The sequence below is a fragment of the Rhyacophila brunnea genome, unplaced genomic scaffold, assembly GCF_057557595.1.
Source record: "Rhyacophila brunnea isolate RB1 unplaced genomic scaffold, BYU_Rbru_1.0 scaffold_9, whole genome shotgun sequence".
Lineage (NCBI taxonomy): Eukaryota > Metazoa > Arthropoda > Insecta > Trichoptera > Rhyacophilidae > Rhyacophila > Rhyacophila brunnea.
In genome coordinates this window covers 764,399-788,440 of record NW_028233361.1, presented here as the reverse complement: position 1 = coordinate 788,440, position 24,042 = coordinate 764,399, and the positions used below count along the sequence as shown (strand labels likewise).

Sequence of the window (24,042 nt, the reverse complement as noted above, 5' to 3'; positions counted from 1 at the left end):
TTTAACGTAATATTTTAATTTATATTTATTATGTTATTTACTAATTTCAAATTAAATACAGTCGTCAAGGACGTGCTGCCTCTAGCGGCAACAACGTGCGATACCGAAATAACTGTCATCTGTATTAGATTCTAGTTCGCATGAATAATAGGTACCTACCTCGTATGTAGATACGTGCGGTTAGTATGCATGCACATGGTAATATATTTTATTACGAATGATCTGAAACAATTTGAGAAATTTATGTTAGCATTTACATTAAGCCGTCTTCTCATTTGTTTACTTGTATATTGATAAAACAAAGCAAACATTCATCAGTCAATTTCAATACACTGCTAGCAACGTTCCCTCTAATTTTTCTATTGTGTGTGTGCGGATCATCAATTCACGCATTTGAGCAGTGGCGTAAATAGGGTTGGTGTCACCCGTCAGCCGGTGTGGTAAATTTACATCCCCCCCCCCCACAAACAAACACATACAATTTTTCATTAAAACTTATATTGTTAAGGTAGGTATCTATTTATTAATTTCAGCGATTTTATATAATAATAACACTAACAACGATAATTTTTGAAGTACCTACTTAAATAAAAAAATAGGAAATAAAGAAAAAAAGTAAAACGCCCGATCTGGTCCCACAAAAGCCAATTTGTTGCATTTAGAAAATTTGCGGCGTCATACTGTCAACGTGAAGATGTTTTTACTTCCTTAGATAATTCATAATTATCAGCTTTGTATGAGCTACCAAAATTTTTAATTTTGCTTATGTGTTCCTTTCTTTCATGGCCACTCTTGACTAGTCATATAAATTCGGTTAAAGCACACTTGAGTGCATGGCAACCTCAGTTTGGGTAACTCCTAGGTAGGTAGGTAGGCTCCTGAGACATTCTCAGTTATAAAAAAGCAATTAGACGAAATAATGTTCGCGCTTACGTAGTAGGTAGGTACAAGTTAATTTTCCTGAATCATCTTATATGAAAAGACATACATATCCTGAAAAACTATCGCGTTTGATATATTATACCTATGCATTGAATTCTATTACCACTTCAAGTGAATGTGAACGCGAATTTTCGCAAATGAATCTAATTATTACCCCAATAAGCAGTGGCGCACCCAGGATTTAATATTGGGGGGGGGGGGCAAAGGAGGAGAATGTAAATTAGTCCCATAGGCTCTTTTTCTTCTTCACAGCCTAATTTATCGTTTATCGGTCTTTTGTCTATTGCACTCGGTGTACCTAGACCATGGTCCCCACATCCTGAAACGGGCCCTCAGGCTAGGATATTTGGCGGGCCCCCTACCTACCGCTAAGATTAAAGGCAGTGTGAAACACTACATTAACGTTTTTCAAATTGTGTTTTAGTTCAAATTAAGGGTACTTATACAGTGAATTATTGACGATTTTTAATACATCTACTTTAATAATGGAGCTGTCGAGTATCGACACGTAATAATCAAAAAATATATTGCACAATTATATAAGTAATTGAAAATGTTCATGGCCATGAAGTGTAATAGCGCCGCAGGCGACTTTTTCTACTATTAAAGCTAATTTATGATGTGTGTTTATCTCACTTATCTGGTCAACCCGACACGCCGGGCCCCCCACAACCCGGGCCCCCAGACTAGAGCCCTGTCAGCCCTCCCCAGCCATGACCAACACCACTCCTGAATTAAGTTGGACACCGAGAATTTTTTGACAGTTCATTAGGGATTGGGTTTCTAAAATTTTGTTTGTTTTTTTCGTTTTTTTCAAAATTTTTGTGTTAGAAATTAAAATCTAAGAAATTTTTCTAAAAAGGGTGCTGGAGAATTATTACAAATCATTTTTTTGCCGTGTTTTTATTTGTCTAAGCCCAAAGGTATAGTTTATTGGCTTTCAATTTCAATGTTTAAAATCATTCTGATAATTTTCATGTTTGGGGATGCCAGGGCCCCTCGATCCAGGGCATATCGACTTGGACACTAAAGACGTACCTAGTGCGTAACGATTAGGTGGCCAATCGACATAATTAGCATACTATTTAAAAGTGGTAATTAAAAAGCAATTATCTAATCAGCAGTCAATGTGTTAAGTAATTAACATACCTACTAAATATATATTCATCGAAAATAAAATTGATACAATGTTTGTAAGTAGCTACATAAAAAAAAAACATTACTTATAAAATATCTGCAAACTAAATAATGTCAAAATTAATTATAAAATTAATTTGGGATATACCTACCTATTCAGATTTAAATAATTAGATCAGTCCTTATTTGGTTTCACTTAACCAGTTTCCAATATTTGTATAAGTAATCAGAAGTATTTACCTACCAAAAATAATCTCGACTGGCATATTTATACCTAGTCACAAATCAAAACTGGCGCAACGTTGCTTTTTTGCGATGGTCCGAGACCACAGAAAAGAAAAAAAAATATTTCTGAGTTCCCTGTCCAGCCAATTCAGCCAGCATTGATGGCAGCTAGCATTGATATATTACTAGGTATGTACCTGCACGACTGACAGATGCTTTCCAAATAAACCCTGCAGTGTGCCTGCCTACATTTATTATTATTACCTACGTTTTGTGAATGCCAGAAAAAATAAATTATCAACACATTCGACGTACCGTTTTGAGTCCGGTCTAAATTCTATTCAGATGTTAGGTATATTTTCTTATGATGAGAATAAATTATTATTGTCAATGTTTTGGGTATATTTTTTTTTTTTTAGAATTATTAATAACCATGTCCTTGCTTTTTCGTACAAGGTGGTTGTTAGTAATTTTGAACAATCACAAACACCCAGGCTTTGAGAAAAACACATAAATGTTTTTGTCATGACTGGGAATCGAACCCAGGAACTCTCGGGTGGAAGGCGAGCGCCTTACCAACTGCACCACGAGAGCCGCCTAATTATTTTCAAAACACCAAACCGGCTGTCATCTTCGGATTGTTCTAATAATGTATTGATAATATTTATATTTTTACTTAGGTAACCTAATCATTATTTTCTAAAAATGTGTTGTAAAATAGTCTATGACGCCATTTTTATGGAGATCGTGTGTATGGTCTAATGATTCCATACCTAATTAATTATCTTCATTACTATGAGAATGTCAATAATTCACAGATTGTTATCACATATAAATATCATTACACAATATTATTATATGTATAAATTTTTTTAATATTACTATAAAATCCAAATTCTAATACAATCCAATCCATTCCAATTAAACTCACATAAGTAATTATTATAAGGTACTACCAGGTCGATGGTCCACGTATATTTTTATAATAATCTGACAAAATATAAAAAAGTCCGATTGAAATAAAATGCAAAAAATATATATACCATTGTTTAAATAATAACTGTAATTATATCACCTGTTTTTAGATTTTTTATTAATATATAATTACAGTGACATCTAGATAAGATGCCTCGAAGATTCATTCAAATTGGATTGTAATTGGAATTAGATTCTGATATAATTTTGACCTATATGCTTTGTAATTCGAGGAATAGATGGCTCTATAAAAACGAAACTTTTGATGACATCCCCCTTAACGGTTTTACGCTGATTCCAACATGTCTCAACGTGTGTACCATCTGGCTCGATGGTTTTTTGTTCGACATCGAACAAATTGCGCTATACGAAAAAAAGGTCTGTAATTCATACGCGATGTAATTTGAGTGAGGAGTGAGGACGCACCGGCAAGGCTAGTGTGGCCTCGCTCTCACTCGTGGTCAAAGTCGTGGCGGTGCGACGGTGGCCTCACAGCGTCTTGTGTCGAGTTGCTCGTCTGTGTGGACGCAACGACGAGCATGCTTCCAAGTCAACATGCTCGATCGAGCAAAACCGTCGAACAAGAACGTACGTGGGTACTAGCTTATGGATCTTCACACAGTGGAAGTTATATGAGAATATTTATGTTTTTATGAGAAATGGACATTGGATTCAAACCCGGGACCCATGACTTTATAAGCCAAACCATAGTTGATTATGTGTGAGGGGGTTACTAATAAATACCGATAGTATTCTCTGGAATTTTTATTATCGTAATAGTACATACCTACCTAAATTTCTACCATGGCCCACGTCACTTATTGCTAGCCAAGAGAAAATATTGAGAAGCTATTGTTATAGGGAAATATCGGAAATAGTGAAGCAATGATGCATTCCGAAAATCAAAACTCACTTGAAGTTCCATGGTAACGGGTGGTGCTCCTCAGGTAAACTTTTGCAATTTGACGTTGCCATGCACTTAGCGCATAACAAGACAATGGATCCATCCAAACAGGATGGAGTTTCAGTGTGCTCCACAACAAACTACTCGATAAAACATTTTCACATAAGTATTAAATATTTCAAATTCAATTAGGTACATGAACTGAATCTTATATTGAAATATAATATGTGACTACATAAATAGGTACGTATATCGTATGCGGTTGGCGTCGGCTGATTTAAAAGGTCGCAAAACAATGACAAGCAAAATATCTTTGAAAATACACAAAAGTTCAAAGTTTACTTTCAAACGCCATAGTTTGATAGCAATATGCATGGTTTTGTTATGAGGGTTTCAAGATGTTTCGAAAATGTCAGAGTACTACGTTGGTCAGGGTTGGCAAACCTTTTTCCACACGCGTGCCAAAATATTATAAAAATATTTTTCGTCTGTCTGACGTGCCAAACAGTCGGCTCGTTTTTTTTATGTGAAAAATTTTGCCGCAGGCTACTAAATTTTTCGCAGTCAGCTTGTTTTTTTTTTAGGAAAATATTAACGCCGCGGGCCGCAGGTTGCACAATTTTTCGCAGTCGGCTCGTTTTTTTGCCTACAATTTTTTTTACAATGCGATCTGCGCGTTGATTGGTAAAAATAATATTAAAACCCGAAGTTAAAGCGCATGGCTATGTCGTCATTATTTTTTATATGTAGGTAAGTATATTATTTATTTGTAAAACTTTTCTGAAAATTTTTATTGGTCTTCATTAGCGCGCCATTCAAATTCATCTCGCGTGCCATAGGTTCGCTACCCCTGACGTAGGTACATCAGTCGCGCATGTAAGGAGGAGGGAGATATATTTTTTTTTTGATAAATGGAATATTACTGCTTATTAGTTTTCATCAGGACCTCATGACTGAGGATCGTGACCGGGATGATTTGGTTATTGAACGGCCTTTTCAATGTGTTTACCCCACTCTTCTCGGTATTCTCCGGCACTCCTACGAAATTTGTGCAACTATATGGGACATCTAATGTTTGTTTTAATATCCTGATACGGGTTGTATGAAAGATAACATGGCGCGGGTGACAGAAACAGATACTAATGATCCCAACAATATGACCTTAGTTATACCTGCAGGCCAGGTGTTTATAGCTAGATTCAAATATATGCAATATTCGGGTATGAAGAATATATATCTACCATCTACCCGAACAGTGATTTATCTTTTAAAATATCTATTTTTACTTCTTCGTGCATTGATTTACAATCTTTGTATAAGTACTGGAAAGTATATAACTTTCATGTTCCCACCAATATCACTTTGTAACTCTGCGGTCTTCATGATACCCATCGCAGGACGGATGTGATGTTTCTTGATGCTGTGTATCATGCGCTCACTCTATAACACCATAAATGTTTATTCTGGATTCTGGACGTGTTGAATAGGTTAAATTTATAATAGATTTTTATTATTTTATTTTTAATTTTACACAAGATATTTATTTCTATTTTTCTTGTTTATATTGGTTATCAGTATTTTTTAAAAATACATGTCATTACTGTTGTTAATCATAATTGTATACCTAATATATATTTTATTGTGTATTAGATAGGTACCTAATAAGGTTTTTTTCTAAATATATAAAAACTATATTCATTGTTGATCTAATATAAAAATTTAATATTATATGTTATAATTATACATTATTACGATGTTATAGCGTATTTTGTGGAGTATATAAATTGCATTCCATGTTTAAGAATCACATTCAAAACCCCTATTATTTTTTATTGAATATTGAATAATATACTTACTTATTTACCCAGTATAGAAGAATATAACAAGCACAAGGTATTTTTTGATTTTCAAGTCAAATATTTTTTTATCGTATCACGTATTGTGTAAACCATTTTATATATTAAATGCCTAGAAATGCCTAGTGTCTTTTTGAGCTAACAAAATCGGTCATCATTAAAATTATGTGAATTAAGTACTTACTATGCATAATATGTATATATTCTCTACCGTTCCATCATGGCTGAGGATCGTGGCCACAATTAAATGCAGTCTTCATATATTTTATACTTGACCAAAACTACTCCACCCATGATGTTACTCTATTTCTTTCAAGGCAGAATGAAGGCTCTTTTGCTTAAATCACTTCAGCGCACCGATGCTAATTTCCTGCTTCACCTTCCCTATAGGTCACCGAAAACTAAGAATTATCTTGTGTACGGTCTACGACGGCCAAAAATCTGGAGAATTGCAGACTGCTTCTTAGATATTCTTGACAATCGTTCCTTTATATCAAAAATATCAACTAAGGCTCCGGGTTAAAAATGATGCGTATTAAAACATTAGAGTTATATATTATATATCTGCGTCCAAATGAACGCAAGAAGTTCATGCCTTCAAAATGTGATATTGACCCCAGAAACTTTTAATGACTTGGATAATTCGAGTAATCGGGTAAATAAAATGCTATATTATATGATTTTATGTAATAAAATATTACGAGTATGTACACAATACAATTTCTGTAGCATCATATTATGTAGTCTGGGCCGTCTAGGATTTATTGTATGTACCTACCTATTCAATCTAATGCTTACTCATGTTTAAAATAAATGTAGGTAATAACATCGGGTATAAATACTTCAGAATAACGCAAACAAGCCACTCAAGAATATTACATTTCTTAATATGATAAATATATTCATATTTATAACAGGTAGATATGTATTGTAAATTCCTGCATAGTAATAACATGAATGCTATCAGGGATGGTATATGATAGATATTATTATGGCGTTTTCTCGCACAGGCAATCTTTTAACAAAGAGTATCTCCAAACCTGTCACCGTCACATACCTCCATGTACTTAAAGCCATCATTGTTTGAGAGAATCATGGAAATGATGTAATTTTTACAGCGCTCGAAATGGAAAAGTTTACGAACCGGAGCGCTCAACAGTTTTTTGAAGAACAATACATAGTTATCATAGTTAGAATACATAGTTATCAAATTTTATGTGTGTTTCATAAAAATAAGTGTGTTAGATTTTCTATTATAATATGGCCTATCTAGCTCAGACGGTCAAATTATTTTTTCCACGAGACTGAGCGATAATTTTACCAATTTCACGAACAGGAACGGCGCTCCGGTGCGTTCCGAACCATTTCGAGCCCTGAATTTTTATCAATAGAAGGTGGTTGGGCCATTTATATTCCCATTCCATTCCTTGTTTTCCCACTCACCTCCTAATCCCCAGTGTTATTGTCACCAGACAATCAATTAGCAATTACGGGTCATGAGAGACCGTGTTGCAAAGAGACAGGCAGTTACATCTCCATAGCGGGCCTCTAAAAGCTTTCCGACATTATAAGTTTGCAAAGGTGGTACTTGTCCAGCGGTTGTTCACTCGCCAAACGACATGTCTGCCCATTGCCATTTCATCCACTTAGCGACCTCCATCACATCGCGTACTATTATCTACTCCCTTATCCATTAGTTTCTTTTGTGATCTTTACGCGTTATGCCCAGCATGCACCTTTCCATGCTACATTGCGCTACTCGTAAGTTTTGAATTTCTCTTACATTAAGGGTCAATGTTTCACATGCATACCTACGTGAACGTTAATGGCATACATTGGTTGAACACTTTACGCTTAAGACACAACGGGTGGTCAATTTTGAAGATACTCTTCAAGTGCCCAAATGCACTGCATTCCAGTTTGGTTCTGCGAGAAATTTCGGTATACATACCACCGTCAATTGACATTTGTTGTTCGAGATAGATGTAGTCGTTGACGGGCCTTGACGATTTGGCGCCGCAAACTGGCCGCCAGGATAAGTGGGAGCCAGAACAAGTGGACGACGGGACAAGTAGGCGCCGGTACAAATAAGCGCTGGGGCAACTTGACGCCGGGCGCACGGTCGAATTAAATGCGCAGAGGAATAGATGTACGTTACGATTTGGTAGAGAAAGTAGACAAGATACTTTAATATGTTTCTATCTACATACTTAGTAGTTGTACAAATACATTTTGCGCTGGATACATTTTTTTACGGATTGAGAATTATTATGCCTCATAATTTTTTGTAGGTATGTATATAAAAAAAAGAATTCTTTCCTCGTCAGAACTCAGAACCTACATATTTATATTTACAACATATATTAAAAATGAATGGGTAAGAATTTAAATAATATTATCCTTCAACGTTTTCTCGACTTTATAATATAATAAAGTTTAAAAGTATATAATATTATGCATAAATAAGTTTTTTAAGTTATTATGATATTAAAAACAATATACGTATGGTTCAAGTATAGTATTATACGATGTTTATAAAAAACAGAACTCTTTCTTCGTCGAATTTATAGATGTGCACAATTAAATTTACGTGTATTTACAAAAGGCATAAGTAGGTATAGTATACGTATGCAAAACTAAATTTTACAGAAAAGAGGAAAAACACTAAATAAAAACATCACGGCAGAACAAAATAACAAACTATCAGAATTGTATATACTTATCTATAAATAAGTAGATCGTTAAAAATGCAACCGTAAAACACCAAAGTTTTTGTTATTTATTTCGTTATGTGTTTTTTCGGTCTAAGTATATTTTTTGCATAGAGTTTGAATGAAAATAATATTTTTTTAGCTTTTTTCAATATAATACAATACATTTTAAACGTGTGTATTAAAATAAATTAAAATATGTAAGTATCTTTAAATATTTATGAAAATAAAAAAAATATAATCTGCTGTTAATATTTCAGTAGCTTGATGGATAAGCATGACGTGTAAAATAACCTAAATTTTATTCATATTCACTATTTGAGAGGTAATCTACTCTCCTGCCATTTTACAATAATACCTACTTAACTATTACTATTTTTTTAGTAGTATTAGGTCACCTTCGAGCCTTGACGGACATATGATAGTATATTAAATACAACACAATAAGTATGTAATACTTATCCCAAATTATTTTATAATCAATTGGATCGGTTCTTCATCAGTTGATAGTGCGAGGCCAAGCAAAAGTGATCAATAATTGAATGACAACAATTATAATATTACACTTTTATTTTCAATGACAACCTATTATATTATAATATACATTTCAATGAAATAAAAATAAAAGCAGTTCGTAAATTAATACACATCGTGTGTGTATTTGATAGTCTTACATACTTATGATATTTAAATAACCTCTAGTTACCACAGAGCCAACTTTTCCCAAGTGTATTTATGTAAAAATTGAGTAGTTAAGCTCGGTTTGAATATCTACAATCTACATATTATATCCTTCGGTGGAACGTCATCCCTCGCTTGTATTCACAATAATAACCAAGATAAACCAAAACCGATATGTCTAAACTGACATTTCATTTAAAGCTGACTTATCCTAGTAGTGACGTTTTGAATCTAATACATTTTCTATGTAACTAAGGATCAATGTTTAAGTTTATTTAGACAAAATATCATATTGGAAAATATTCGAGCTATCGGAGCCACAAAAATTGTCAAAAAATATCTTAGGACTGATTCAAATATAAAAAAACATGTATAAATAATACATCGAAGAATGAATGCACTGTTAATAAAAAATACCAGGAAAAGAGAGGCTTACAAAATTCAATTAATAGTTTCACCTCCCAATAATGATTAATGTCACGTGTGATAGCTTTTTTTTTTTTCTAGATGCCTTTATGGATACCTCGCATTTACTATCGAGGTTTCTTAAGGACTTTGGCACGCAAACTACTCTACTTGATGCTAGTCAAATGAAAATTGTGCCGGCTGAGAGAATATGCCTTATTGAAAACTGTTCTTCTACCCGCATCGGGTATTGCTGATTTGAATTCGGCCAGGGCCTATGATACCGCCTTGCAAAAACCCTGGAAAATTCTTAGTAGCGCAAGGCGGAGGTGATTCTGATGAATATTTTGTCGTATTCATTGGGAACTGAGGACTGCGATTTGTAGTCGAGTTTTTTCCCGTGGTAAAAGAAATGTCGCATTGGACTAATGTTCTAAGTATATACTTATCCTATCTTATATGATTGCAGTCACTGGATCTGAAAGGCATGAATCATCTTTACATGTCACCATTTATTATTTTTATTCTTTTTATTACATCAATACAGAAATTAAAAAGGGCATCTCTTCCGGCCTCGTTTGCCATGGTCCCCGGAAGGTCTCGAATGTCCGCATCTGCCATCTGTAATAAAAAGTTCAGGTTGTGCCGCTCCTTGCTAAAGATTTGACAATCTAGGAGTAAATGTAAGACGTCCTGGTCGCTTCCGTCGTCGCATGGACACTTTCCATCAGATGTTATTTTAAACCGGTGCAGGTATGCTCGCATGACTCCGTGACCTGTAAGAATCTGAGTCATCTCAAAACACAGTCCCTTTTGCACCCTGACGTCTCGTGCTGCTAAAATTGAAGGTAAAAACTTTCGGGTCAACTCCCCTGTCGATGAGTTTATGTATCGTGAGTTCCATTCGTTTTTCACCATGTCTGAAATTGTAATTTTCGCGTAGCTCAGAGGAAATTTGTCATAAGCTACCGCGGTCTTGGGTTCAGAGGCACCATGCCAAGCCAATTTGTCAGCTCTTTCATTTCCTTCTATCCCGGTGTGTCCCCTTATCCACTTGAAGTGCACCTCGGGGTGGCGCCGTCTCAGTAGAGCGGACTCGCTGTGAATAGAAAAGACAATCGGATTAGTAGACAACGGATTTCCAATTGCTTGGATTGAGCTTTTGGAGTCCGAATAAATAAAAATACTATGGTTTTCGGTGAGCTTTCGCTGAATTGGATCTGAGCCTGCCCACTCCAGAGCGCATTGGATGGCATAGAGTTCAGCCTGCATTACCGTACAATAGCTGGCAAGGCGGTACTTACGAGCCGCTATCTCACCGCCATTAATGTATGCCACAAACCCTGCACCAGTACCGCCATCAATTTTGCTCCCATCAGTGAAAATCGGCATGTTATTGCATTCGTTGCTTTCCAACGTTGCAGGATAAGAAACCACTTCAGAAAATAGTCTAACCGGGTGTGGCAGCCTTCTATAGTCCACCGGTTTTTCATAAAGCCTGTCGTCAGGTAGAAAACCTGCGAGGCCCTCCTCGCCCTTCTTAGCTCTGTAAATGAGAGCGATTTGTTTTAAACGTAAATCTAGAGGCATAAGTCCTGCTAGAGCTTGCGTTGAATTGAGCGAAGCCGTTCGGTAAGCTCTGCATATTCGTATCGCTAGTGCTCGCTGAACCGTATTGAGTTTTTTTGCTATGTTTTTCCGTTTGGCAGCTTCATGCCATATGCTGGCCGCATACGTGATCATAGGCTCAATAGCACAAGTGTAGAGAATTTGAAGAGCTTCAGAAGATACACCCCATGTGGGTTTGGCCATTCTTGCTAGTTTGAGCGAAGTCACCGCGGCTCTTTTGCAGATGCTGTCCGCATGCTTTGACCAATTTAGTTTGTCATCGATTACAACCCCTAAAAGTTTAAGATCCCTAGAAAAAGATAGAGGTTGCCCATTCATCACCAGCGAAGGCGGAGAGACGCGCCTCCTAGTAAAGAATAAGGCCTTCGTTTTCTCCGCGGAGAAAGACAGTTTGACCTTCCTTCCCCAGGCCTCGACGCTCTCCAGCACGCTGTTAGTCATGGATTCTAGAGAACCAAGTTCTTTGGATTCCATAATCAGCAATACATCATCAGCAAAGGCCTGTGCGTGTACACCTTCAGGAAACGGCATAGAGAGAAGATCGTCGAGAACTATGTTCCACAGTACAGGGCCGCAAGACGAACCTTGTATGCATCCCTTTGATGTCTCTTTGGTAGCAGATGCTCCAGCATATTCGACGAAGACTTCTCGGTCGGATAGATAGTTTTTGATGAGCCTGAAAATGTTAGCGGGACAATTTTTAGATTTCAACTGTTGAAGAAGATATGGCCACCATGCGTTGTCAAACGCGCCTTTGATATCAAGAGCTGACCATCGCGGTTAGCCCCCCTGATTCTATCAATTGCTGCATGAAGCGCGTCTTCAGTACTCTTTTGAGGGGTGAAACCGTACTGGTATTCGCTGAGCAGATGTTTAGTCTGAAGTTTCCAGGAAACTCGATTAATAAATAATTTTTCGAGTACTTTACCGAACACGGGCAGCAATCCGATGGGCCGATATGACGAGACGTTAGCGTAGTCGTCCTTTCCCGGTTTGGGAATGACCACCACTCTAGCTACTTTCCAGATTTTTGGAAGATAGCTTACAGTTAATTAACAATTAAAAGATTCTCAACTGACAAAGAAAAATTAGAAGCTCAACATCAAATCAAAGAAAACTTGGAAGGTAAATATAACATAAAACTCGTAATAGTTATAAATTGAAATGGGAGAATAAAAATAGGGGAAGGATTTTTTTTAAAATGAAGTGGTAATGGAGGACCGACAAAATGCTTACCATCACATTTCTTTACTAATAGCCCTACTACCCTGTCTAACCGCCCACTGGTTCCACATTAATGGTGATTTATAAAATAGGGAAGTAGCTTTAATTTATAAAATTTATAAAGCAGAGTTACAGCAAGTTAAAGCATATAAAAATAATTACTTACCAAATACTTTATGTCAGACTTTCGCTAATTTTGGCAGAATAAATCTTTATAAAAGAACTTTCTGTAATTAAATCTATATTTTTATTTATACTTTGCATATAAGTAGGTATATAAGCATGAAGTCTGATGAAATTACATCTAATCAATTATATTATTAATGAGATCCCTGAGGCTGATGCTGCAAAACAAAATACTGGATATCTGGCTCAATTTTTGAACATTTTGAAAACATAATGAAAATATTTTTAAAACCTCTATCGCCCACCATAAAAGCTGAAACGCCCACTATTGTACGACAACATCTTTTTGGCTACGTGTTAAAACTGTCAACTAACATGCTCCGCCCATTTTTACCCGGAATTCCATTATAAACTAACAAGCTCCTCCCATTTAGTAGACAGCAGCGCCTAGAAGCGTAGCCAAGAAGATGTTGTCGTACAATAGTGAGCGGTAGGGACCAGGTTGACTACCCTTGATCTAGACAGTCTAGACCAAGCGGGTAGCACAGCCGATATTATTTGAGTAATGTTTTAGCATACTATGTCCAGCATGGTCGCTGTTAGTCACTTCCAATCCGCCAGTCGCTGATGACACGCTCAACGGTTACTGCCACTATGCCTCCAATTTAATAAAAATTAAGAGAAACTGTACAAATATACCGCTGTGTATTGTGAAAATATGTACAAATAATATATGAAGAAGAAAAAGAGCCTATGGGACTAATTTTAATTCTCCTTCTTCAGCCCCCCCAATATTAAATCCTGTTTCAGAGTGGCGAAAAGAAATATTGACTTCCCAAGACCACGCTCGACAATAATTAAGAAGCTAGATAGCCCACGCTCCCGTGATGATATCCTAGCAGCGGTTAAACAGTTTAACAAAAATAACCCCAACGGCAAGCTAAAGGCGATGTCTTTATTAAGCCTTTCTACCAGAAAAATACGAAGCTTGCAATTTGAGACATTTTATTGATAATTTAGAATTTAAACTGTATTAATTAATAAATATGCATCTGAATTTTTTTTTTATTATTTTAAGTCAAAGATAAACCTACAATTTAAGAAAAATGTTATGACATGTGAATTTGGTGCAGGGTTCCATGTTATTATTACATATTATTTTATTGTCATGCTATTATTAAATTTTAGTTTATTAAGTTTTCTATTTTTTTAGAGATGATATCTGACCAATTCATAGTTTTAATATTTTTTACATTAATTTTAAAAAACATCGATTTTTATAAAAATATAAACGTGTACCTATAACTTGATTTTTTTTTAATATATATGAAATCTTATTTAGGTCTAGGTATGGTCATAATATTGAAACTAGATTCCACTTTGACGATCCACTACCACTTTGATTCGATTATTTCCAAAGCCAATTCAAAGCTGGGGTTCGTTTTGAGGTTATCAAATAATCTCAAAAAACCCTCTACCAAAATTCTTCTTTATAACACTGGTACGATCGCAAACTCGAATACTGCAGTTCAATACGAAAACCACACTTGTCACGTCAACAGATTGGAATGAGCGCAAAAACCTTTTTTAAACCATCTATCTTTCAGCAATTACCTTAATATCAACTTACCCAACTATTCTTTCCAAATAATATTAGAAAATTCAATCTTTAAAAACTCGGCGTACTATTTCTGATCTTATCTTTATCTTCAAATTAATTAATAACCATTCAGATTCCCCACAACTCTACTTGTCTTACATTAAATTGAATGTACTAAGCGCCAATATTCGTCCTCACATTTTCTCACTCTTATACAATAAATACTTAATTAATACCGGTGGCTCGACTCTGCAGAAACCTAAATCTTCACAGTGATTGAGTGGATCTGTTTTGTTCTCTTGCCTCTTTGAAATTAAGTTGCTCCAAAATATATGACTGTATCTGGACGACTGCTTGTTTTTATTGTATTTTTCTTTTCTTATCTATGTTAGTATATACTTTTTTATGTGTTTTTTTAAACTATTTTTCTCATGATTACTAACTAATGTGTTTTATCTTTTAACGATTTTCAATAACTCTCCAATTATATTCATTATAGGTAGTTGCACCTAATATTTGATCTAATTTAATTTGATTTATTTTGCTTTTGTGTCCGCCTGTTATTGAGACCATCACATTTTTTTTTTATATTACAATTATATTTATCCTCTCTGACTGATCCTGTTGACTGGCCAAATAAATATCATGATTTAATGATGATGCTGCAACGGATACCGGAGTACTAAGAATACTTTCGTTGGCTTCCACATATTTCAGAAGCAATGAAGATAATGCGTAGTTTTTTTAACATTATTTTGCTGGTATGATTAAAAAAAATGGTTTATATATTATTTATCCCATATTATTATACCTGTTGTTATTTAATCTATATGTATGCAATATTTGAAAATAAAATGAGAGCCAAAATGTCCCAAAATACAGCTAAATTTACGAGGGTACCAAAACAAAACATTTCCACTTAAATGTGCGTTAAATAATACACTAACTGTATATATCTTATTATTCCCGAAAAACAAAAAATATCCATATGTGACAAAATAGTTCAAATAAAACTTTAAATGCATTTCCTGCAAAATGCCATTTTGGTATTTAGAACAAGTTAACTCTCATATACAGATATATAGGTAAGAGTATGTGGACATAATCAGCTGGGTGTTCACTATCCAGAAATAACGGACGATCAGTTGATCCAAAAAAAATATTTCATGGTAGACGCTACGTCTCATCTAAATCAGCTTAATTGTAAACTGCAAGGGGAAGGAAACACAATTATTTCGATGTTAGAAGAAGTTATTTCATTCAAAAACAAATTATCCCTTTTTGCTCAAGATTTCGAAAGAGAATCTTCGATTCACTTTCTAAGCCTGCCGAAACATCGCCAAGAACATAATTCTGATATTAACATTTGCTATTTCAAAACAACAATTTCTAATATGAGAGAAGCTGTTCTCAACAGCTTTCGGGAATTTAGAAACAGCAAAGTGATGTTAGTCGTTCGTTTAAAAAACCCTCTTAAAGCTACGGTAACAGATTTTTTTCTCTCCCTATAATGTTGACATTAGAAACTTTGAAATGCAATCATTGCTGGATTAAAAAAAAAAGAATTATATAGCTCTAAATTTGAATGTCTCTGTGCTGATATGGACATAATGGAGAAAAACAAATATGAACATGGTTCACAGCACAAGAAGTCTGCTTTGAAAGACCTGGAGAAGGAAGGCATGATGATTTTTAACACCTGGAATAGTATTCCTTACTCATGATCAGCTGAAAAAACTAGCGTTTTCTGTTCTTTTCTTTTACGGTTCTACATATTCATGCGAACAATCTTTTTCAAGCATGAAACTTATCAAGAGTAAATTGAGAAGTCATCTTATTGATGAAAACCTGGAATCGTGCCTAAAATTAAAACAACAATATACAAACCTGACTTACCCAAACTTTTCAAGGAGATGGAAGGCCACTGTTCACATTAAATGTCTGCCATGACTTAATTTTATGGGTACCTTACTTACAATTTAATTTGTATCAATAAATAAGTATTCAATTAAATCATTATTAAGTGACATCAAATTTTATTCAGTGTATCTATAGTTTAATTAAGACTTAAAACCTTAATTAAATTTTATTAGGTTTATGCAGTGTACCTAATAGTTTAAGTTTAAGAAATTTGGCTCTCAAAAGAAATCTCAATCGTTGTACTGTTGATATTTGGCTCTATTGACTAATGAGTTTGCCGACCACTGCACTAAACTAAACTATCGATTATAGGCATGTAGTAGGTAAGTGTAATAGTATGTACCTACTTACATTTTTTTTTACATTACTGCTCCGGGCGCTAAATCATTTAGTTACTCTCCTGTACGATACTCTATTCTCTTTGCAGGTCTGTTATCAATAGTATGCTAGCGCACATCTTTGACTTCTTGTTTCAAAATATACCTACCATACAACATTTTTATTCAGATACTAAAGCTATACTATTACATTATCTTGGCTTCGGACGTCTCGTTGGCGATTTACGTAAGTACAGATTCTATTGCAATATCATGTAGGTATACATAAATCTATCCACAAATCAACATTTGTAACAATAAAATCAGAGCCAAAATATTATGTTTTTATAGTAAATCTGTATGACTTTCATACTTATGGTGTTTACTTTAGTTAGTAAACATCGAAAGTCTTCAGCATTATCCGCTAATCCACTATATCATCAGCATAACGAAGATTAATATTTCTATCCATCCACGATTCCATCTACGATTATTTTACACCTTTTTAGATATGATCAATTGAGTCTTTAAAAATAAACTTTGAGAATACATTAAAATTGTAACCCTGTCGTACACCTTCAAAATTTGTACATCCAATATCAGGCCCAATCCCATCCAAGTTTGTTCACAACTTTCTGGTTCCAGGTTCAAGCAGGTACCAATTTCGTATTATTGTGTCTATATTTACCGTCAATCCAATTATCTTTAATAATGTTGATAATTTATTATGAGAATTAAATTCAAAAGCTACCTTGGAAGTCAAAAACTGATGAATTTGGACGAAGCCAGAAACCTACCTTTATTACTCTCACTCTCTCACCATGATACAATCCGTTTTTATTTTACCCCTGTGTTCACATATCGCAGAAGATATATGTAGAGAGTGTTAGGTAATTTAAAATGTTGTTCTGAAATAATCCATCAATGGCAATAATGACTAGGTATGTACTGTGTTTAGTTTATCAATAAAATATGGTTACCCCAAATATACTTTTAATTATATCAGCAGCTTCCAGTGGGCTCTGTTTTACGTAGGCAACTATATTTATATAATAATATGTAATTTATAATTCTCTACAGCGGTGGAAAATAAAAAAAAATATTCTAGTGAAAAAGGAATTTTAAGGAATTCAGGTTGTGCCATTTTAATTGAAACAAACGTTCACTCACGTTACAACAATTATTGTATTTCAAAATATTTTGTGAAAATATAATATGATAATTTATTTTAATTATAATTATTTTTAATTTATAATTATAATTATATTTATTTTTATATTTTATCTAAGTATATTTTTATATTTTTGTATAATACATAATATATATATTAAGATTTTTATTTTGTATATAATACTGATAAATAATGTTTATATATTTAAACAGTGTTATGTAACATTTATATAAAATATATTTTTGTATTCACTTATTAACATAAGTATATTAAAATATAAATGAATTATTTAAGAAATACATATATTAATAAAATAAAATACAAAAAGTTGCATTGGCCGGGATCGAACCCGGGCTGCCCGCGTGGCAGGCGAGCATTCTACCACTGATCGACCGAATTGCATATTGGCTGTTGTTTTACAAAATCTTATTTTACATATTACAATATGTATTCACTTATTAACGTATATTAAATATTGATATTAAAGGTTAAAAATAAAAATCAATAATTTAAGAAATACACATTAATAAAATAAATACAAAAAGTTGCATCGGCCGGGAATCGAACCCGAACCACCCGCTTGGCAGGCGAGCATGCTACAGCTGAACTACCGAATTGCATATCGGCTGTTGTTATATTTTATAAAATGTTATTTTGCATATTACAATATATATTCACGTATTAACGTATATTAAATATTAATATTAAAGGTTAAAAATATAAATGAATAATTTAATAAAATAATTAATCGAATTGATCGAAACGATTATACGTTTTGGACAAACAGATAAGACAAAGAAAAAATATAGTGTTCTTTGGCACCGAGGAAAAAGAATCTTCGTACGAGGAACTGGAAAACAATATCGTCAAGTGGATAGGAGAGTGTTTTTCTATTAGATTAGACCATAAAGACATTCAAGAAGTAAAGAGAATTGGAAAAAAAGGCGAAAGACCTCGACCAATAATAGTAACTTTCACTAATCTCGGTCCCAAGATAAACATATTTAAACAAAAGGGAGCGCTGAAAGACACTCAATATTATATGAAGGAGGATAAAGAAAAAAATAATTACAACAGCAAATGATCCTAGAGAAAGAGAAAGGCAATACAGTCAGAATAAAATATGATAAACTGATCATAGTAAAACCTAACAATAAAAGAACACTCCCTACATCACCTGAAAATAACCCCCTTCCACAGAACGATAGAAACATTCAAGCCACCAAAAAGAACAAAACGCTCCAACCACAGACATCGTTTCGAAAATCAAATAGCCTATCAGAAGGAGCCCCGACACCCGGGATGCTGAACTTCTTATTCAACAAAAATACCAACATTATAACGAACAACCAAGTCAACAAAGACAAGAACACATAGCAACCAACCCCCCCCCCCCCCCCCACAAAGATTTCGTACTTGAACATATTATAACAAGAAACAAAAACCATCTTCCAATACGGCTGGTCACCGAGTGGTGTGAGACTTTTCTACTTGCTATTATCTCTATCTTATCGTTTCCCATCATCTTAAGAAAGTGTCTTCAACGTATAATTTAATTAGAAACTAGAACATTGATTTGAATATCTGTTATCGAGTATTTAAGTACTTACCAGAAACCATTTGACAAACCGATTGACCATTTTGTGCATGTTACTATTAAATTTTGCTGAAATATTGCAATTCAATCATCTTATTGGTTGATTTTACTTATACGATGATTGTATTCAGGTGCACATGCATTGTAAAAATATATTTTTATTATTATTGCACCGGGTAATTTTACTCGGCGAATCGGTTTTTTGTGTTACCTACATTTTGTTTTTGTAGTAACAATTAAATTTAGTAATATACAATTTTAAGTAAAGAGATAATAAATTATACACTTATTTATACTATAGCTTTAACATTTTATTTTTAAAAAATAATTTGGATATCATTTTTAAATCGATAAATAAAAAAATAGTTCATTTCATTCCATTCTTTTTACGAACATTTACATACGTTTATTTAAAGCGTACCTTCCACCTGACAAGTCGTACTTTTTTCACAGCCTAACTTTTCTACCTTTCGCTACTGATTATTAGTAAATGGAAGTTCGTTAAGTTCAAACTAAAAATTGGAATGAACCATAATACTGGCTATGAATCAAGGTAACGTGGTACTTTATTTGTGAATATATTTCTTACATAGGTAGGTAGAATATTAAAAATATTTAAACATGAAATATATATTTTTTTAAATCCTCGACGGCTTAAACTGTTTACCCGGTTAGTTACTCTAATAAAAACCGTTAGCAATGTAGTATTTTTACTCTGGTTAATTAAATGTATTATTTATTAAAAATATTTTTATGTCTACCCTGATTCTTAAGCTCTTAAAAACTTTTTCAAAAACATAATCATTTTCACTGACTCTCAGTGAAATACAATGCCCACTTTTAAACCTATAATATACTTATCATTATATTATATATTTGAATTTCACAAACAGATTTAACAAATTTTAATAAAAAAACTTCAAACAATAACACAATTACATTCTACTGGATCCCTTTATTTTGCTTAATTTGCAAGTATAAATCATAATACCATACGCTTGAACCTAATATTATGAAATACCATTAGGTAGCCCAGGTATAGTTAGTTCTAAGCGCCGGTAAGCGGTAAGCTGAAGATCCAGTCACTGTTCACCTGAAATCAAAATTAAATTTGAAAAACCCTTTTATGATGCAGGTGGGGATTTTAATATGCAGTTAATATTGATGTGAATGTAAAAATTAATTACTCAGACTAATGCTCATCAGATGTACCTACAAGTCATTTCACATTACAATTAATGCACATGTAGTACCTATTGTTACATAGTTGTCTCCCATTTTTCGTAATTTATGCTACTTGTTGTCGTACTTATTGTAAATAACAATTTTATCATCGGGGAACACCACATATTGATTCTTAATGTATATGCAATATTAAATTTAAAAAACCTATTAAGTATATTAATTTATTTTCATTAGTAACGTATATTGAATATTTTTCATGTGCAGTCTATTGCGGCGCATTTGCTAATCTGCTATAGCACTACGTGTCAGAAAACTTATACGTATGCAGTTCACCATATTATCACACTTCACCGTGAAATGTTCTATCAGAAATATATGGCCGTATAAGACCGTCCAACCTAATATTTTTGATTTGTGCATAAGTAAATAATTTATGTTTTTTGAAGTTACACTTCTTTCGGCGCATTTGGGAAAGTATACAGCGGCCAATTACAGTGAAAAAAAGTTAAAATTTACCTTCAACAGATTAAAATCGAAATCATGTTCACTCAAATTTGATCTGAGTGGATATAAAGTTTGTGTGGATAGTGCTACCCCATCTCTAATTGCTAGCAAACCTTCCCCCCTCGTCTACCGTTTCGACGGTCTGTTCTATGCACATAGCTATGGGAAATGAGTCACTTAATGAGGACTCCGACCGAATAGGTTAATTACGGATAGTGATTTGTTCGGACAGATTAGGTCAATTGTGTCTTTTGTAGCTGTAATAAAATGTATAGTACTAGCGCGTACGAATTACGGAATCTCGTCGCCACCCCACACGTTTCTTCCAATACTGCGCGCGCACTCTCGCGAATCTCGTTCGCCCCGAACGACATATTCCGTTCGCCGGGCAGCGTATCCTTCGCACCCACGTTTCTTCCTATACTGCGCGCGCACTCTCGCGAATCTCGTTCGCCCCGAACGACATAATCCGTTCGCCGGGCAGCGTATCCTTTGCACCCACGTTTCTTCCTATACTGCGCGCGCACTCTCGCGAATCTCGTTCGCCCCGAACGACATATTCCGTTCGCCGGGCAGCGTATCCTTCGCACCCACGTTTCTTCCTATACTGCGCGCGCACTCTCGCGAATCTCGTTTGCCCCGAACGACATATTCCGTTCGCCGGGCAGCGTATCCTTCGCACGCACGTTTCTTCCTATACTGCGCGCGCACTCTTGCGAATCTCGTTCGCCTCGAACGACATAATCCGTTCGCCGGGCAGCGTATCCTTCGCACGCACGTTTCTTCCTATACTGCGCGCGCACTCTCGCGAATCTCGTTCGCCCCGAACGACATAATCCGTTTGCCGGGCAGCATATCCTTCGCACCCACGTTTCTTCCTATACTGCGCGCGCACTCTCGCGAATCTCGTTCGCCTCGAACGACATATTCCGTTCGCCGGGCAGCGTATCCTTCGCACCCACGTTTCTTCCTATACTGCGCGTGCACTCTCGCGAATCTCGTTCGCCTCGAACGACAAAAGCGCCAGGTGACGCGGGACCGATTTGTTCGCTGGCTAAAGATTAGTTTTAAAAGATTCGTTCGTTCGAGAACAACGCATGTCTATATGCACAGAATATTCACTGCTTAACAGCTCGTTCGCCGATATGGTGTCGTCGTACCATGTCTTACTAGGAGCAATTATTGATAGGCGTGCACAGAAAATACATCCTTTAAATGTATTTACTTTCGTCTTTAAGGCGATGTCTTTGGCCTAAATAACACATATAATGTGACTTTTACGCCATCTTTTTATATTTAAAGGCATCTACCATGAATTTCTAAAAATCTGTTACTAAAAACTTTGGTCAATTCTAACCAGATGGCAGTAAGTTACCATAATAAGTTGCAAGTATTATTAAATTGCCAGATGAAAAAAATCGCTAGACAAAAATTCATTTACATATTATAAGAATATAATAATATATTCTACTATAATAATATTATATATATATACCTATTCAAATAATTATAATTTTTTTAAATAAGTACAATATTTTATTATATCGTATTGACATTTTTATGATTTAAGAGAAAAGTTTGAAATCAATTTATACTTGCCAACTTCTTTTTTCATTTTGAATAAAAATTTAGAATACAAAAGGCCAATGTAGGGCCAAAGGAATGAAAATATGGAAGAGAAGTATTAGTCTATTGACAAATGTTTTATTTTTATTTTATAAAGTAAAATATACTATATGCACATACCAGGTCACACTGCAGATGAATATTACCTACTCTATAAACTTAGGGAAGGTAAAGAAAACAACTTGTTCATAGGAGTGGTCAATTTTAATAGAACATTACACAATAAAAATAATACAAAAACATTATAAATAGGATAATTAAATATATTTACACTTAAAATTATGAAATAAAACCCTAAATATGTACTTTAAAATTGCTTTGAGCTGCATCCTATACTGTGTGATACAGTTCAAAGCAAAATTTTGTGCACACGTATATATTGCATTTTATGCAAATATACCTGGTGCGGGACTTGCATCCAGGGTATCTGCACACGGATGCTGAATGGTGGCCAACGCTGTCCAAACATACCTCAGCGATCGGTTGGGGGACAACCGTTCTCCTGCGAGCTGGTGGCTCTGTGTCTACCTGCGATGTCGACATGTTTCTTGGCCGACCTCGTGCTGGCAGTGTTAAAATGTTGGCTACCCGATCTTCATACCGAATAATAGCTTTCGCTAATCTGATTCAGTACGACAACAGTCCCATAATATCCTTTCGGGGTACATTTTCTAGTTTACAATTCCGCATATACATTAGCCAACAGTTTACCACCGCCAAGTCCACAAAGTGGTTAAAAACCCTCACAGGCCATTTGCATGTCTTCATCGCAGTCCTGTAATAAGCAATTATCCGATCGCAAAGATCAATGCCACCCATCGACATATTGTAGTGCTTTACAATGGCCGGCTGAGTGGCACTGATCTTCCTCTTTACTTCCTTCGACCATCGCATGCAGGTACCAACAGGAGTACTGCCGACCGCAGTGGAAAATAATAACACGGATTTATTTTCTTTCCACTTGACTACACAGACTTTGTCATCCTACCGAACCTTCTCATCCCAATCTCCCCTCTGCATTGCCTTATCGTTTTTTTAATTTCTTAATCACATCGCCGATTCTATTACTTCTGACAGTTCCAGTTAAGAACATTTTGTCGTGAAGTAACGAATCGGCGAGCTTCAAACTAGTGAAAAAACGATCAGTATAGACCAGTGGCGAAGGGTGGAGGTAGGCTATTAAGATCCGCCATAAATAGTGCACATTAAACTTTTTCAGACATACATATTTGTTTTCATTGAAATAAGATTACAATTTACAGATAGTGTTGGTTAGTTTTCAAAATTCAATTAAACCCTGAGAAACC

General features: G+C 34.8%; 1 protein-coding gene and 1 pseudogene across 1 annotated transcript; one reads left to right on the top strand and one right to left on the bottom strand.

The window, feature by feature from the left end:
- Window positions 1-211: 211 nt before the first annotated feature.
- LOC147063156 (uncharacterized) lies at window positions 212-11,648 on the bottom strand. The gene is made up of 2 exons (XM_085959998.1): window positions 11,024-11,648; window positions 212-222 (listed from the first exon to the last, which is right to left on the bottom strand). Exons 1-2 carry the CDS (start codon window positions 11,646-11,648, stop codon window positions 212-214), a joined length of 636 nt encoding a protein of 211 aa, XP_085816124.1.
- A 256-nt stretch (window positions 11,649-11,904) lies between these two features.
- Window positions 11,905-23,343, top strand: LOC147063155 (uncharacterized; annotated as a pseudogene).
- Window positions 23,344-24,042: the final 699 nt, after the last annotated feature.